Genomic DNA, 16,797 nt, shown 5'->3' with positions numbered 1-16,797 from the left:
CAGTTATGAAAGTAAAATTTGGCTCTGCATAGCTAAAGATTATTTATGAGAAGTTTGACTATTGATTCAGAATGAATAATAGAATAGCCTTTGGGAGTAAGAGTATTAAGTTTAAACATGTTGTCATAACAACCAGCCATAGTAACTTCCTCAGAATTGGTTTTAGGCATCTTATGTTTGATCTCAGCCCAAAATATGTTTGTTTGAACTTAGTTACTTGAAAAAGTTTCAGATCAGTTTGGTTCAGCTGTCTTTGAGTTGCCTAAGGATGCCAGAAGGCCATAAAGAATCCGTTTTTATAGCACCTTGTATTTCAAAAAAGGGCCCACAGAACTGAAATGGAGATACCCAAGAGAGAAATGATCACAGAATCCCAGTGTCAGGGGTTGAAGGGCCCTGGAAAGCTCATCCAGTGCAATCCCCCCATGGAGCAGGAACACCCAGATGAGGTTACACAGGAAGGTGTCCAGGCGGGTTGGAATGTCTGCAGAGAAGGAGACTCCACAACCCCCCTGGGCAGCCTGGGCCAGGCTCTGCCACCCTCACTGGGAACAAGTTTCTTCTCAAATTTAAGTGGAACCTCCTGTGTTCCAGTTTGAACCCATTGCCCCTTGTCCTGTCACTGGTTGTCACCAGAAGAGCCTGGCTCCATCCTCCTGACACTGCCCCTTTCCATATTGATCCCCATGAATGAGTCCCCCCTCAGTGTCCTCTTGTCCAGCTCCAGAGCCCCAGCTCCCTCAGCCTTTCCTCCCACGGGAGATGCTCCACTCCCTTCAGCATCTTGGTGGCTGCGCTGGACTCTCTCCAGCAGTTCCCTGTCCTGCTGGAACTGAGGGGCCACAACTGGACACAAGATTCCAGGTGTGGTCTCCCCAGGGCAGAGCAGAGGGGCAGGAGAACCTCTCTGACCTACTGACCACCCCCTTCTAACCCACCCCAGGTCCCATTGGCTTCCTGGCCACAAGGGCCCAGTGCTGGCTCATGGTCACCCTGCTGTCCCCAGGACCCCCAGGTCCCTTTCCCCCACGCTGCTCTCTGATGAGTCATTCCCCACTTACACTGGAACCTGGGGATCAATCTTAATTTTATAGTGTAAAGAATGTTGTCAGTCATGCTTAATCATTATGTGGAGTTCAGGCACAGGGTGACGCGGGGTTTGGAGTCTGTGCTGTAGGTGGCAGGGATGCCTTAGTTATGCAGCAGCACCATCTCCGTGATTCCATTAACGGGAGAGCAGGATCACATCGCGGTTCAGCTCCCGTTAATAAACACGCTGCCAGGTGTCATCCCGGCTCCCTCCTATGGCCACAGCTAAAGGTGAGTTCACCTCTCGAGGTGTCAGTTGAGGGAAGGACTTGTAAAATATTTTCCAGGCTGTTGAAAGTGCGTAGTAATAAAATCTCAAGTATCCTTTGGAATGGAATAGATTTCCGGGATCCTTTTGCCTTCATCTAAAAAAGCATAGTTATTGGAATGCCAATAATTTTTAAATAAGCGACAGTCTGGGATTAAAAAATTAAATGGGCTTTCATTAACAATAATAGGATTCCGTAATAGCTTTTGTCATGGTAGTGTTGTTCTCCTCACCGTGGTTAATATCACCATTATGCACCTCAATTCAAGGGTGCTGTGACTAAGGTGAACATTGCTCTGGACTGAGATGTGACATGGGACAACTCAGCCAAGAATTATAGTCTGCAGTTTAATAAAGCAAACAGCGTAATACTTTACAAAAAAAAAAAGGATAAGGAGGTATGAAGAGAGCGGTTGCTGAAGGACTGGCTGGTAATGGCTGTGGAGCTTTCCACCTCCCGTTTGATGGCTGGAATCTTCTCCACGTTGAGACGGATCGTAAATCATTGCTTCTTGCTGCCTATTTCCACTGAAAGAAAACGGTTCTGGCAATTCTTTCTCGGTTAAAATCAACATACTCTTTTTTCTTTAAGCAGAGTTAACCAAATATGAACCCAGGCACTGGATAAGCTGGAGAGTCAAGCTCATTTAGCGTACTTTAGGTGTACCCTGAGATGATTTTGTGCTATTTCTTATGATATCAACGAGATACACAAGTAATTACCGATGGTGTGGGGAAGACAAGCAGAGGGGCGCGGGCACAGAAGCAGCCCTGGGGTGGGACTCTGCCTTCTTGGAGCTGGAGCTACTCAATCAGGATTTCCTGTTTGTGTAGAAGGAGTTTTACCTGAAGAACAGGTATTTGGGCTACGATTCACAGAATAACACGTGGCTGTTGTTGCTTGGTTTCCTGCAGGTTCACTGGGATGAATTTGCCTGCCCCGGTCATCAGCAGTAAGAACTGGCTGCGGCTGCACTTCACGTCAGACGGCAACCACAGGCAGAAGGGCTTCAGCGCCCAGTACCAAGGTAAGTCCTGCTCAGCCTCACTATTCACAACGCGTGTTCGCCCTAAAGTTAAATTTTTCCTAGAAATCTACAGCTAACTTCCTGCACAATCCTTCTGTATCCTGTTAATGTTAATTTTCCAGCTGGGTATCCAGGCGCTGTCATGTGTAGAGCTGCCACTAGTAAGTGTTGGGAGTGCAAAGGAAAAGGGATTTGCGGCATGCGCTTTGTTAGGAGATGTTCCTTTAGTGGTTGATTTGCAGGACGCAACGGGTGGGCCATGGCGATTCAGATGGGATATCACCATTCCCCATGGTCACAGAACCTGGTTTGCAGGTTTGTCCTGTGGTTCCTGCCATCCCAGGGAGGGTGGATTCAGGGTTGACATCCTCAGGTGCTGTTGAGGGAGATGCTTTAGCACCCAAGATCCTGTTGCGTTCTGAGTTTCGGAGGCAGTCGTGGCGAACCGCGGCTCAGTGCATCTCATTGTGGACCGAACCGTCACCAGGGTGGATTGTGTAGGGTGATTTACACCGTTCTCGGAGGATTTGGAAGGGTTTTGTGGGTGCAGCGTTGCTGCAGGTGGCGGGATCAGGAGAGGGAGGACGGAGCAGGATGAGGTCCAGCTCCTCGTGGCCGTCTCGCAGGTTGGTGTCAGTCCAGCTCAGCAGTTTTTCTCAGGACGAACAAACAGAACTTCGATGAGAAAAAGTACCATAGGCCCAGAGTGACAAGAACCAAGTGAAAGAGAGAGGAGTTTCCTTAGATAAATCTGAAAATTTGCCCTGTTTGTTCGCTGTTGAACCTCAGCGGTGTTGTCGTGGCCTCAACATGGGTTTTGCTTTATGAGTCACCATTATTTAACTTCCCTTGCTTTCTTTTAACTTATAAATTTAAATTGCAAGAGAAAACCTTTGTGTTTTGGGTTTTTTATGGTATAACGCGATCGGCTGCATGCAGCTGATGGCTCTTGATGTGACATTTTCCCTTGCTGTCATGATTGCTGCTTTCTATTAAAACACCTGTCTGAATCATCCTTTTTTCTTAAATAGAAAAATAAAGATTAATGTTATAATTTCCTCTGATTAGGTAAATGTCAGGGGGTTCTAATCTGGCACGCTCCTTGGAAGCTGTTTTGTTAGGTGTAATGAACTGTGCTTTTGTGTATTGAGCGTTTAAAAGATGAACTTAAGAACGTGCTCTTGAAATGGCATTGAAGCGGGACCTCTGTCCACCTGGCACGGGGACCCTGGTGTCCATGCTTCACCCACTTGCTGTTGACAGGTTCTTTCCATCTGGTAGGGAAGGTTTCAATACTAAAAAACAAGAAATAAAACCAAAAAAACCCTGCCGAATTGAAAACGATGCTAAACAGATCTAAATAACACACTGGCTGGGTTAGTCTGTCTCTCTACATATTTTATTACATAAGTTGGATCCTAAATTGCTTTTTCGCTGATTGTTACCAACACATAATTGCCATTTCATTGATCTCCCCATCCTGTTCCCCTTCTGTCCTGCACCCTCGGGGAGGATAAATGTGGATGAGCTTGTGCCTGGGGCTCAGTGCAAAAACCAGCAGATCTATCACCTTTACTGGGTCTGGGTGCACACGCTGCACCATGTACATGGCTTCTAAGGACGGGGTGTTCTGGTCTTGTTAAAAACAAGTCTGTCTTTTAGTGAATTTGCCTGTGAGCTAAAGCCTTCATATTAGCTGCATTTTCAGCCAGTTCGCAGTCACCTCACTACCCGCTCATCCAGAGCGCACTCCCTCAGTTCAGCTGTGAGGATGCTGTGGGAGACTGTGTCAATGCCTCACTCAAGTCAAGGTAGATCACGTCCACCGCTCTGCCATCATCCATCCACCTTGTTATGTCCTCATACAAGTCAATGAGGTTGGTCAAGCACACCTTCCCCTTGGTGAAGCCATGTTGACTGCCCCTAATGACCCTCTTATCCCTGATAAGAGATGGCACCAAGGAGAAGTCGTTCCATCAGTTTCCCAGGGATGGAGGTGAGGCTGACCAGTTACCCGGGTCCTCCTTCTTGCTCTTTTTGAAGACTGGAGTGACATTTGCTTTCCTCCAGTCCTCAGGCACCTCTCCCGTTTCCCAAGACTTGGCAAAGATGATGCAGAGCGGTCCAGCAATGACCTCAGCCAGCTCCCTCAGCACCCGCGGGTGCATCCCATCCGGACCCATGGATTTATGGATGTCCAGATTGCCCAACTGCTCCCTAACCCAGTCCTCATCAACCCAGGCAAACGCCCCCATTGTCCTGCCTTCCCCTGGGGCCTCAGCGGTACGGGATCCTCAGGACAGACTCCAGCAGAGCAGACGGAGACAAAGAAGGCGTTCAGTAACTGCCTTCTCTGTATCTTCTGTCACCAGGGCACCCACCTCGTTCATCAGTGGCCTACATTGCCTCTGCTGTTAGTTTTACCTGCCACGTATTGGAAAAAGCTCTTCCTGTTGTCCTTGACCCCTCTGGCCAGGTTTCATTCTAAGGAGGCCTCAGCTTTCCTAGTTGCCTCCCTGCCCCCTCTGACAACAGCCTGATATTCTCCCCAAGTGGCCAACCCCTCCTTCCGTGATCTAGAAACTCTCCTCTTCCCCCTGAGCACACCCAGCAGTTCCCTGTTCAACCACGCAGGTCTCCTGGCTCCCTCCTTGGCTTCCTACGTGTCGGGATGCTCTGATGCATTGTTGCTGAGGGCAGGAACGTGGAATTCCACAACGGGTCTGTTTGAAGGTGTTTTCTTCACCTCTAATTTGAGTCAGAATCCCTGTGAGCGCACCTGGAGCATCCCAGGTGATGCTCAAACACCCCAGCAGCAGAAAAAGAGCTTCAGGCACGTTTGGATTCAATACGATTCCCCCAGCGAGGGGAACGGAGGCTTGTGGAGTAGATTCCTTTTTTTTTTTTGCTGAAATGCTGTTTTCCAAATTAAAAATAAATAAACGTCTCCTTAAATTCTCATTTACAGCAACATGAAACGGTTTAAAAGAAACACCCCAGACTGGCTGCTTGCTGGAAAAGCTTTGTAATGTCATGTTTCAAATTTGACAGGGTACTGAGTATTCCATTAGATCCGTCAGACATGTGCGAGCAGCAAAACCCTCCAGAAAACAGAGGAATTTCTGTTCATCCAATTATCCCGACACAATCCTTTGTAGTACTGCTCCACATTCAAACGTATAATCAAAATAGATTTTGTATACCAGATTTTTGAGGGCATAGAGTGGGAGAATCGTTGTTATTTTTTAAGAAGTGATAGTGTATTCTGACCTGTTCTAATCTAAACTGAGTCATTTGTAAAGCTTGACTTCCATTATTATGTCTCCACGTCGCAAACAAAGTGAAGGATTAAGAGGAGAGTATATAGTGATCTCTCTTTATCAATTATCGCTGATAGAGACACGATGCAATTAGGGGAGTGTATACTTCATGGGTAATGCCGTTTAGCCTCTGTATTTTAGGATTGGTGCTTAGTAATGAATGTCTGGTTTCTGCTGCTTGTTTTCATTACTGTTGGGTGTTTTGCAGCTTGGCTTTCCATTAATCACAAATTTGGAGCAGGGCTGGATGCTGGAAGGGAGGAATTAATACAGGCGAACCTTTGGTATTTAGTGTGTCCTTTTGCAAAATGGGTGGTTGTGTGCAAGGCCCAGATGTGCTGAAGTTGTGAACTCTCCGCAGCCCTTTGGGGTGTTGGGCAGCGCTGGGAAATCAATGCAAGGGGCTGCAATTCGGTGCTGACCCTTCCAGAGACGCATTATCCTCAGTTCAGTATCAGTTCTGGGTGTGCAGGGTTTAGCTGGTGCTTACAGACCTTTCCTTGTCCTTTAGGGCTGGTTTTATCACGCACCGATCAACAGATTTTTGCTTTGCCGTGTGTGGCTCGGAGAAAAATTCGCTGGTAATCGCATCAAGTGACTTGCAAGGGAAGTAGCGGAGAATATAAAAATGGAAATGATTTTTACAAAGCTGCTCCCTTACCGACGGTGCCCCAGAGCGCTTTACAGAGCAGTGAATTAGATACTGCGAAGTCATGAGCCGTCGTACATCCCGCAGCAGCTCAAATGTGGCCTTAGATACTTGGGCTGGACTGTGTTTTATGGACCGGGAGGGAATATTGGCTGCGACTGAGGCTCTCCCTGGGTCCCCAGGTCAGTCCAGTTGCTGTCGCTGTTTCTAGTTGAGGCAGAAATAGGCTCCAAACTTGCCCCAAAAGCTGAGATTTTGTAGCCCCGTGTCCTTTCTTTAGTCCTGGATCCAGAGCATTTGTTGAACACCTTGAGGTCGGGCTACAAATACCCCAGAATTACGGTACCGGGGTTGGTGGGGGCATTGGGAGACCTGCTGCTGTTCTGGTGCGTTTGCAGGTTGATCACAGGAAAAAAGAAGCGGGTGTGCGTTAGATTTGCTTTGAAAGTGGCAAATTGTTAATTATTTTTCCCCTTCTTAAAAATATAAAGCAAAGAAACTGCTGACGGATTAAAGATACGAGCGAGAAAGACACAAGCAACATAAGCTGGTTTTCATTATTTTTTTCTTAAGCTAATGTAGACCTCAGTTTGAAGTAAAACTGCGTCATTTAAAGCAAAAAGCTGTAGCCAAACGGTGAACAACAAGCTCCAAGCTGTAACAGCATCTTGCTCAGAGAAGCGCTACCTGAGCTGAGCTTCAAGGAGGAATGCTTGACATCTCCTGTCTGAACCCTCTGCAAACAGATGTTAGAAACAGATTTGGTGGTTGTTGTTTTTAAAGCTAGAAAAGCATGATTAAAAAAAACCTTGTTAGTTATATCGGTAATTTTTTTTTTGACAACTTTGTCTCAGAAATGTGCTAATTTAGGGATGAAAGAATGACAAGATAAAGAACAAGAAAAGCATAGTTTGAACTGGCTGAAGGGAAGAAGCCAGAGAGTCGTGGTCAATGGGCAGAGTCCAGTTGATCCTGTATCCAGTGCAGAGCCTCAGGGGCAGTGCTGGGGCCGGGATTGTTCAATATATTCATCAATGATTTGGATGAGGGAATAGAGTGACTGTCAGCAAGTTTGCTGGTGACACCAAGCTGGGAGGAGTGGTGACACTGGAAGCTGTGCTGCCATCAGAGACCTGGACAGGCCGGAGAGTTGGGCAGGGAAACTTTCAATGAAATAGAACAAGGGCAAGTGTAGAGTCTTGAATCTGGGCAGGAACAACCCCAGGTTCCAGTGTAAGTTGGGGAATGACCTATTAGAGAGCAGCGTAGGGGAAAGGGACCTGGGGGTCCTGGGGACAGCAGGGTGACCATGAGCCAGCACTGGGCCCTTGTGGCCAGGAAGCCAATGGGACCTGGGGTGGGTTAGAAGGGGGTGGTCAGTAGGTCAGAGAGGTTCTCCTGCCCCTCTGCTCTGCCCTGGGGAGACCACACCTGGAATCTTGTGTCCAGTTGTGGCCCCTCAGTTCCAGCAGGACAGGGAACTGCTGGAGAGAGTCCAGCGCAGCCACCAAGATGCTGCAGGGAGTGGAGCATCTCCCGTGTGAGGAAAGGCTTACAGACCCACTAATAATAGCTGTAAGCTTATACTTCTCTCTGCCTACAAGAGGGTTTTAATATGGCTCCTTTTTTCTGCTGTTTCACTGCCTTTTTGATTCTACTGTTTATTAGGCTTGTGCACAATTTTTACGTTGTGTGGCGTTCGAGTGCGCAACCCTTGCTTCATTTCTTTTTAAATAATCCGTAATGCTTTGCTAAATCTCTTCCTTTTCCCTGCTTTGTTTTATATGTATCGCTACAGTCAAAAAGCAGATGGAAATGAAGTCCAGAGGGGTGAAGCTGATGCCCAGCAAGGACAATAACCAGAAGACATCAGTGTGTAAGTTCCTTGGCTCCTCTTTGCTCTCTCTTTGTAGAATGATCTCCTCGAACATTTCATTTGACTTTCCAGTAATCTCTAAAACTTTGTCACTCTTAAAAGCCTCAATGCTTTTCCCTCTCTGCCCCCTGCATTACTGCATCACGTCCAGTGCTCTATTCACAAGCATTTACTAACTCGGTGCAGCGGGAGCGGAGGGGATCGGTGTGTGTGCATTTAATATATACTGTATATACTGCTCAATGACAGACCGGCCTTCGCGACTGCTGTCGTGTTTTAGTGTCAAACTGGAAAACTGAAGCAATATCGCAATTGTAAAATCAGGAGTTAGGGATAACCACATCAAAAGAAGAGCTATTAGAAGAGCTACGGAGGTAATAGTGGTCGCTTTTCCCTTTGCATTTTATCTAATTGTCCTCACCGAAGAATCCCGTCGCTGCTGTGCAAGAGCTGATAAATAGCGATTGTTGTGGTTCCCCTATTAGTGACTCGCTTCCAGTGTATCTGGGGGTTGATGTGTGAGGGGCGTGCTCAGAATGTCACTTTGTCACTGGTGGTTTTTCCTCTTGCAGGAGGTGGATCCATTAGGTCCATTCATCTTTACACCGGGTTCTTTTAAAATCAGAAGCAAACTCACAGGTTCTTTATGCGTATGACTGCTCTTAGGGGAGGAGGGATCCAAATTAACTTGAGTTGATATCTTATATAAATTCAAATAGGAACAGAATGTAGCATTTCATAAAATAGATTGTAGAGGAGAGGATGTAATTGCTCATTTTGTTGCAGAGTCCATTACACCCATCCGAGAGGTGCCGTTTGGAGATCTCATTCGCCTTAAGTTTAGATGCAAGATTCACTTAAGAAAAAAGGGATGAACTGAGTTTAAACCATCACTTGCTGTCTGCAATGAAAATGGCCCATTTCTGGGCCCGTCTGAGGGTGTTTATAGTCTCCAGGTTTTCAGCAGCAGGGCCAACAAGGCAACTAAATAACAGGATGTAAATTGCCCAAAGTCTCCCGAGCAGAAAATGGTGAGGCGTGTTTAGAGAAAACGATTCCATTTGAAGAAAAACCCTGTACGCGAGATGTTCCCGGTCCTATCAGGTGTTCTCACCAAGAAGAATTTAGGTGTAATGAACATTTCAGTTCACTTACCTGAGTGGGAAAACGGCACTGGCTGGGGTGGCGTGGGCACTGGAGGCTGAGGGTGTTTGGAGCGGGATGTCTGATCATGGGGGAGCGCGGGGAAAGGAGTATTCACCGCGTGAACACGGTTTGGAGTCATTAATTTATATAAGTATTCTGGTATTGAGTTTATATGGGATTCCTATTGCTCCTTCCTGGGAACACTCAACCGCTTCCCTGTAGCAGTGTCACCTGTTGCTAATTAACGTCGCTAATGACCATTGTCAGCACTAAGCGCTGAAGTCTCAGCAAGAGGCAGTGACCGAAGTGTCCGTTCCACGGACGCTGCTCCGTCCCGGCCGTGCTCCGCTTTGGCGAACAAACGCGCACGAGTTCCCTGTTGCCCGTGCCCGGTTTATCCTCCCCCCACGGCGGGCAGGCTCCGCTCTTCAAAGCTGTCGATTCAGCATCTCCCGTAGCGCTAATCTTGTCGTGTTTGGTAAGGCAAAACAGCGTAGGAAGGCGGCTTAGCCCGAAAGCTATTAAGCTATAATAATAGAGATGGTGATAGCGCTGTGGCCCAAATTCCTGCCCGTTGCCGGCGTGGCGCTTGGCACGGCCCTCGTGCCTTCGGCTCTGCCGCTCTTGGCGGGGTCCGGGTTGTAAACCCAGATTAACCTCTGTCTCGCACAGCCTTGTGCTGTCACACTTCTACAGACAATTTCCAACCTCAGAAATGCTCATTCCGGAGAAGTTGTCTCCAGAACGTGGTTCATTTGCAGCAAACGGAGCCCCAAAATGTTATCTCCTTTTCCCCCGTGCCTCTTTGATTTGCACGGCTGGCCCTGCCCCTGCTTCTCTCAAACTTCCATGAGCTTACGAGTCTGCATATGCATCAGAGATAATTATACAGGTGAGACAGGCTGATTAAAGATCTGTGAGGTTCATCTGACTCAAAGAGCCGAGATTTAGAGGTTTCTGTGTCTCTTGCTAACAGCTTGGGCTATACCATGCTTGACTTTCAGAGACTTGCTTACCAGGATTGTTTTCTAGTGCTCTTTGTACCCGAAATCATCCCTTGAGGAGCCTGTGGCCGCCCGGGGTGGTCGCAGCTCCGTGTGCGGCACCGGGGGGTGTGTGGAAGGGTTTCTGCTTTGCTGGTGGACTCTGTGCTTTGTGTCCGTGTGTCTGAGCGGGGGCGGAATGGAGCGACAAAGAGCTGTCGTGCTATTGCAGGAAAAGAACATGTCAAAATAAGGACTTTTGGGGGAGCTGCTAATTGCGTTTGCTTGCAAACATGTTTATTTGAAATTGAAGAGCCTTGTACTGTTCACCATCCCGAAAATTAATTGAACACCTTGCTTTAATCATTTTTAGAGGAAAAACAATACAGCTGTGGAGAATAAGATACAAGAAATAGTTGTAAGTTTTAGTTTGCATTTGGGAGATTATTTCTTTCGCTGTGTGCAGGTTGGAAATGCGTATATTCCGTGTTCACACGGTGGGGAAAACATGGTCCTTTTACAAAACAGCATCCAAGTTGCTTTTCTGACCTTTGCACGAGACGTTACCCGAAAACGCACTGCTGGGTGTCATTGGAAGGGGGCGTATGAAGTAGCGCAGGTTCTGTGGATACTCAGACTTGTCAAAATCTACTTTAAATGTACAAACACAAAGTCATCTTGGAGGCGTTGACCAGTTTTAGATCTCAGCCCGAGGGTATGGAAGCTTCTAGATCCCGAGCGTTGCAGCCATGGGCTGCTGGCTACGATCTCTCCTGCTTTTCAGACTGAGTTTTGTAACCCTTTAACTTGACCGGATGATCGCATGGGGTACCTGTGAGCCTCAGCGTGATCGTAAGGATGAGCCTTGTTAAAACAGCTAATTACTGCTGCAGTCCTCTCCTCCCCGTGCCAGCAGAAAAGCTCTTTGCTTTCACTGTATTTCTCACGCTGAGAAATGCTGAGTGTTTGAAAAGCCCGTTTAGATGCTGCTTTATTTTGTAGTTGGTATTTTACATTCCTGAATTCAATAAAAAATTGTCCCTTGGGAATCTCTTAGTATCAGTGAACTTGATGAACGTGGGGAGATACAGAGAACTAAAGAAGGTTCTCAGTTCTTTTACCAGATGGAGTAAATTACTGTGGCAAACAAACCAATAATAACTGGCTGGGTTTGCAGACATGATGGGCAGGAAGTTGTTGAGAAAATGAGGAGAATGAAGGGGATGGAGAACTGGTTCTGTGGTTTGGGGGAGAGAATCGTTCAGCCTGTAATGTAGAAATGGAGCAGTTCATCTCAGTGTGTAAGATGTATTGTTTTCCTGGTAACCTTGAAGAATTCATTTTGGAGTGGTACAGCCGGGCATAGATCAGTCAGACCTTCGGGAAGATGAACACAGCACCGACAGCAGGTTCTCAGCATAACAAATACGGTTTCTAACCTTCGCTTTGGTTGTTTTGTGTGTGTCTAAAACAAAAGATAGAAGAACAAAAGTTTCTGTAAGTGACCATCTAATCCATCCTCTTCTTTTGCTCTCCTTTACAAAACGTCCCAGCTATCACGATATGGAGATGTCTATCCTTTCCCCCTTGCTCTGGTTTATCTACATGTCTTAAATAGGTGTGAACAAAACGCGAGCTAACAAGAGAAGAACTGGTTCTAGTCTTCGCAAGTGTGGTTGGTAATTGAGAACGTGCCCTCGGGTGCCCGCGGGTTCTGCTGCTCGCCTGTGGCCTCGGTTCCTCCTGACGCACCGGAGGCCTCAAGGTTTGCTGCCTTCTCACGTGGGACGTGGCAAGTGGATGTGACACCAGAGCAGCATCGCTGCCGTGGGCATAGCGGAGGTTGTCTGGATAGGCTTCTGTGACCGCGGGAGGAAGAATTGGATGTGGAAAGGCAAAATCTCCTCCGCGAGGAGGAGCGTACGAGCGTTTGGATGCAGACAGATCTGCAGACGCTGTGTTGCGCGTGTCTCGTTTGGTGTGTCCGACTCTGGGGAAGGTGTAGAAGCAAGGTGAGAAATCTTAGCGCTTTTCCTTGAATCCAATATGGACTTGTGGCATACAACCCTACTTTGTACGCTCTGTCCTAAGCGTTGATTTTCCTTTGTTAGGAGACACCTGTAGGCACAGTCAGCACGTTTGTGTAGGTAGGTGGCGGGTGAAGAATCCCCAAGGACGACGGTGTCACCCGTGTACTTTGTTCAGCCAGCCTCTCATTGCTCAAAGCAGCGTATTGTTCCAGGCACTGGCAGGAGGGCTCTTGGAAGCTGGTGGCTTCATTTGCAAGAGGATCGCCCAATTATTTTGTATCTCTGAGACCTGCCGGAGATGCCACCCTGGAGCAGGGGTTTGGGACGCGGTTGGTGACAACGTCAGAGCAGAGTCCCTGCTCTGGGTAGGGCTCCTTTCCTTCTGACTCCCGCGTACGTTCAGAATCCGTGAAAGGTGGCAGCAAAGCTTTGTAGCTACAAAACGCAGCCATCAAAAGAGACCGTGTGCCGCTTTCATGCTCGTGTCTCTGTTGCCCACGTGCTCGAGCTTCACCCGAGGTTATGAATATGCAGGAGAGGGAAAGCGATCTCCGGGAGTCTGGTTTCTCATAGAGCTGGTTCTCACTCCTCTTTTGGGGCACCAGACATGGTGCTGTGGGGACAGGGACGGTGTGGGACAGGGTGGCTCCAGCACGGGGGTGGGAGATGGAGGTAAAGGGGACCCAGGAGGGACAGAATGGGCCGGGATGTTGGTGTGATATTCTCAGCACAGGGCGGTGTGGGTGTTCAGATAGCAGCTCCGTACCAGAGCGATCCTTCCATCCTTTTAGGACCAGCGGTACCCACAGTGCCTGACTGCGCGAGGCATGAATAACTACCACATTAATGATCTTGCCTTTCTGTGCCTCCATGCTGTGCAGACACTCCATGTGCTTTTCTCCCCATGTCAATATTTACGGGCAGGCACCTCCGCATCTCACACGGTGCCCAGTGCTGTTCTCCACCGCGGAGCCAGCGTGTCTGTTGTGACAAACACGCTCTTGTCACCGCGCCATCCTCCACTTGGCACGGGTGGTGGGGACACCGTGATAACACACTATGTTCTGGAGCATAACTGGGATTTTTTCCCTTTAATCTAGCGATAGGCAGAGGTAGAATGGAAATCGCTCGCTTAAGATCCATGCTTCGCTGCTTCAGCATCATCGCCAAGAAGTGTTGCGTTTTCTTTGTATCCCTTGCTTGGTGACACAAGAAAACGGAGTCACACGAACATCTGTGCCAAAATCACCCCTTTGTCCCATATTATCATGCATCTTGGTAGTGCTGGAATTCAAAATAGCGATCAATGTAATTCCAGATCTCACCCTTGTCAGGAGCCACCCCGGTGACACCCACCCCAAGTCACCGCTTGTTTGCGCCATCGGACGGGCTGGAGGGGAAGGTGGAAATGGGGAGATACGGGGTGAAGTTGGAAGGTGTTTACTCAGTGCTGGTCACCACTTCATAGACACCATGTTTGTCGGCAGTTACATTAAGGTTGCTCCATACAAATTCTCATATTCAAGCTAAACTACTTGCTTTAAAATGCTAGACTCGCATCTCCCTCTCCTCTCTCCCTGTTGTTCTGTGCTTGGTTTTCCCCGGTATCACACACCTGCCTTTTCATCGGGTTGTTTTCTGTCCCTGGCACCACTGGCTGGGTTTGGAGGGGACGGGCTGTCACCTGCTCGTGTCGCAGGTGGCGTTTCAATCTCAGGCTTCAGAAATGGGCTGTGGAATTGGCGTCATTTTGCAGAATGAAACAAAACCCAACTTTTCAGCGGCACTTCTGTAGTGGATCGGACGGAAAACTGCGTCCCTAGCTGGCGTTGCCTAGAAAACACTTTGCTGTATAAACTGAGCTGAAATGATTCCAGTTACATTTGTTTCCAAAGCTGTTTTTTCTCTAAACAAAAAGGACCATGTTTGGGGGTTTTGAGCTACCAGGTGCCATTTTTCTCTCCACATCCACCAAATCAATTGATGAAAGAATGTTTCTTGTGCTATTCTGTCTCTGTATGTGCTGTTTTTGCTTTGTAGTAACTCAGGTTGGTGTGTCCCAGGGACATAATATGTGTCCAGACCCTGGGATTCCAGAGAGAGGCAAAAGAATAGGCAACGATTTCAGGTAAGACCGCGTTTTGTGTGTTTTTCTGCATGCTGCAAAGCCGCTGTCGGTGACCCTTGTGTGTTCCTTGGCGTCCTCTGAGTGCGTTGTGTCTGAAAAGCGTGTTGAGATGAGCGATGGAGAAGAACAAGTGTGTCTAAACGTGCATGTGCATTCGGGAGATCGTGTCCCGGATGAGGGTGTGTAATGATCTCTCTTTCAGTGTGTTTCTCGTTTCACAATACGGGCATTCAGCCAGGCTTGTATAATCAATGTGTGTTGCCATTCCTTCCTCCGGTTAAGTGCAGAACGAACTGTCTTAAACAACAAATAATATCGCTTTTTAAATGAGCTGGAGTCACAGCCTGGCCCTGCCCCTGGTGCGTTGGAGGTGACTCCCCAAAGCGCCGCTGCAGTTCTTTGTCAATAAGTACACATGGTGCCAGATAATTGTTTTCTTATAAAGTTTAAAACAATGCCGTAATTCCCTCGTAGTTGCTAGCATCCATTTGAAGCGTGCAGGAATGAATCAGCCTGCTGTTAGCAATAGCAAATCAATATTTAATCTTATTTTGCTGTCGATGGCTGTTTCGTTCACTAAAAGTGTATTTCTATTTAACCTCAGTCTATCAAATTCTCCTGAAATCCGGGAAATGGATGGGAGGGGAATTCCCCAAAGTCCCTAAATTCCATAGGATGAATCCTCAGCTGCTGTAAACCAGCGTTGTGTTGCTTTAGTGAATAAGGCAGGATTGGCTTAAAGCAGCGAAGGATCTGAATCTAGAGCGAGTGACAGAATAAAGAACAAACCTTTCCCTAGTAGATAAAGGTATTTTTTCTAAGAATGCCGAGCGTGTCGTCTCTTGGGGCTCAGTCTGTGCTCCCGCACTGAATACCATCCCCACTGAAGTTCAGCTGAAAGACTCGAGTCTGTTCTTGGGCTACAAGCACCTCGGGCAAACGGCACAAAACACACGGGCGAGCTTGTCCCTCAGTCGTTCTGCTGTCGCCCGGAGGGCCGGGGACGTCTCTCTGTTCGCATTTGGACGATCAGTGGGGTGGTAAAAAGTGACAAAGCTGTTGCCGCGGAATGTCTGGGTCTCTAACCTGAGCCTTTGTTCTGTCTGCTAGGTTAGGCTCCAGCCTCCAGTTCACCTGTAACGAGGGCTATGATTTACAGGGCTCCAAAAGCATCACCTGTAAGAGAGTGAGCGACATAATTGTTGCGTGGAGCGACCACAGGCCGGTCTGCAGAGGTGAGAAGGCAAAGAATAACGTTACCGAGTTCCTAGGACTCCTGAGAGAACCGTGTCCTTCCTGTCCCCCTGGTGCGTCACCCCAGGTTTGTCATTGCTTGGCTGAGCCCTCAGCGGGTTCGTAACCTCAGCCTGCACTAATGTGTTTCCAAACCCCTGCGTGCAGGGCTGGAAAAGCCCCTCTGAATGCTCACAGCCTTTTGGGAATATTCACATCTCCGGCGCTGAGTGCATTCGTGCCTTTGGAAGTTGGGCTTTGCTCTTGCCAACTTCATGCTCAAAAGGATCTTTATTATTTTCTAATGGTGAGAGAAAGTAACATGGGTTCAAATCTTCAGTCTTTTCAGCACCAGCCTGAGAAAAAACCCTTTACTTAGTTCCCGTGCAGTTTTTTAATGCCAGAAATGGAGGTTTTAAGGAAAACACCTGTTCCTGCGCATAATGGAACTAATAAAGCTGCTTCCATTGACTGTGGAGCTTCATAAGCTATTAGCTCTGCACCATATGGATTATATTTGTGTCCTTCATACACATTTATTACGTCCTCACCTCTTTGCGACGCTTTCTGCCCCCTTCTGTTCTCTCTATCCCAGGTATTTCTTTTTATAGGATAAAGGGAGAAAGATGAAAACCCGGAGCAAAATCTGGAGAGGGATTCCATTCAATGGAACTTGCTGGGGTTACTTTGCCATGGTTCCTAACGAGCACCATCCTGATTATCCCGTGGCCCAGCACCACTGAATGGATTTTCTTTCCCTCGTGCCCACCTTGTCCTTGGCCATTTAGTTTCCATTGCCTTTCCGTCTCTAAAAAGTGGCACACATAATCATGATATTTGTACCGCTAATAATGAGCAACTTGTAATATTTGAAATTAAATCCCTCTAAAGCTCTTAAAGTCATAAATTGGTACGTTTTCCATTCTTTTTTTCTTTAATTTCATCTGCAGGTTTTTTCAAGGCTTTGGAATCCCATCTAATTCTTGAAACAAGCCTAGAATAAATTAAATCAGTGTAAGAGGATATTTGGCATAAATATGTGACACT

The 16,797-nt window shown here is 47.5% G+C and overlaps 1 protein-coding gene across 1 annotated transcript in view; it reads left to right on the top strand.

Annotated features, from left to right (window-relative positions):
- Positions 1–16,797, top strand: part of CSMD2 (CUB and Sushi multiple domains 2) — a gene marked incomplete at its 5' end in the record, with an annotated part of 226,308 nt that overhangs the window by 85,730 nt on the left and 123,781 nt on the right. The window contains 4 exons of the mRNA XM_082071314.1: positions 2,273–2,385; positions 8,153–8,230; positions 14,430–14,517; positions 15,628–15,752. Coding sequence (XP_081927440.1) covers positions 2,273–2,385; positions 8,153–8,230; positions 14,430–14,517; positions 15,628–15,752 — 404 coding nt within the window. The remainder of the gene's footprint in view (positions 1–2,272; positions 2,386–8,152; positions 8,231–14,429; positions 14,518–15,627; positions 15,753–16,797) is intronic.

This window comes from Streptopelia decaocto (assembly GCF_964273445.1).
Source record: "Streptopelia decaocto genome assembly, chromosome: 23".
Classification (NCBI taxonomy): domain Eukaryota; kingdom Metazoa; phylum Chordata; class Aves; order Columbiformes; family Columbidae; genus Streptopelia; species Streptopelia decaocto.
This window is presented reverse-complemented; position numbering and strand designations above follow the sequence as displayed.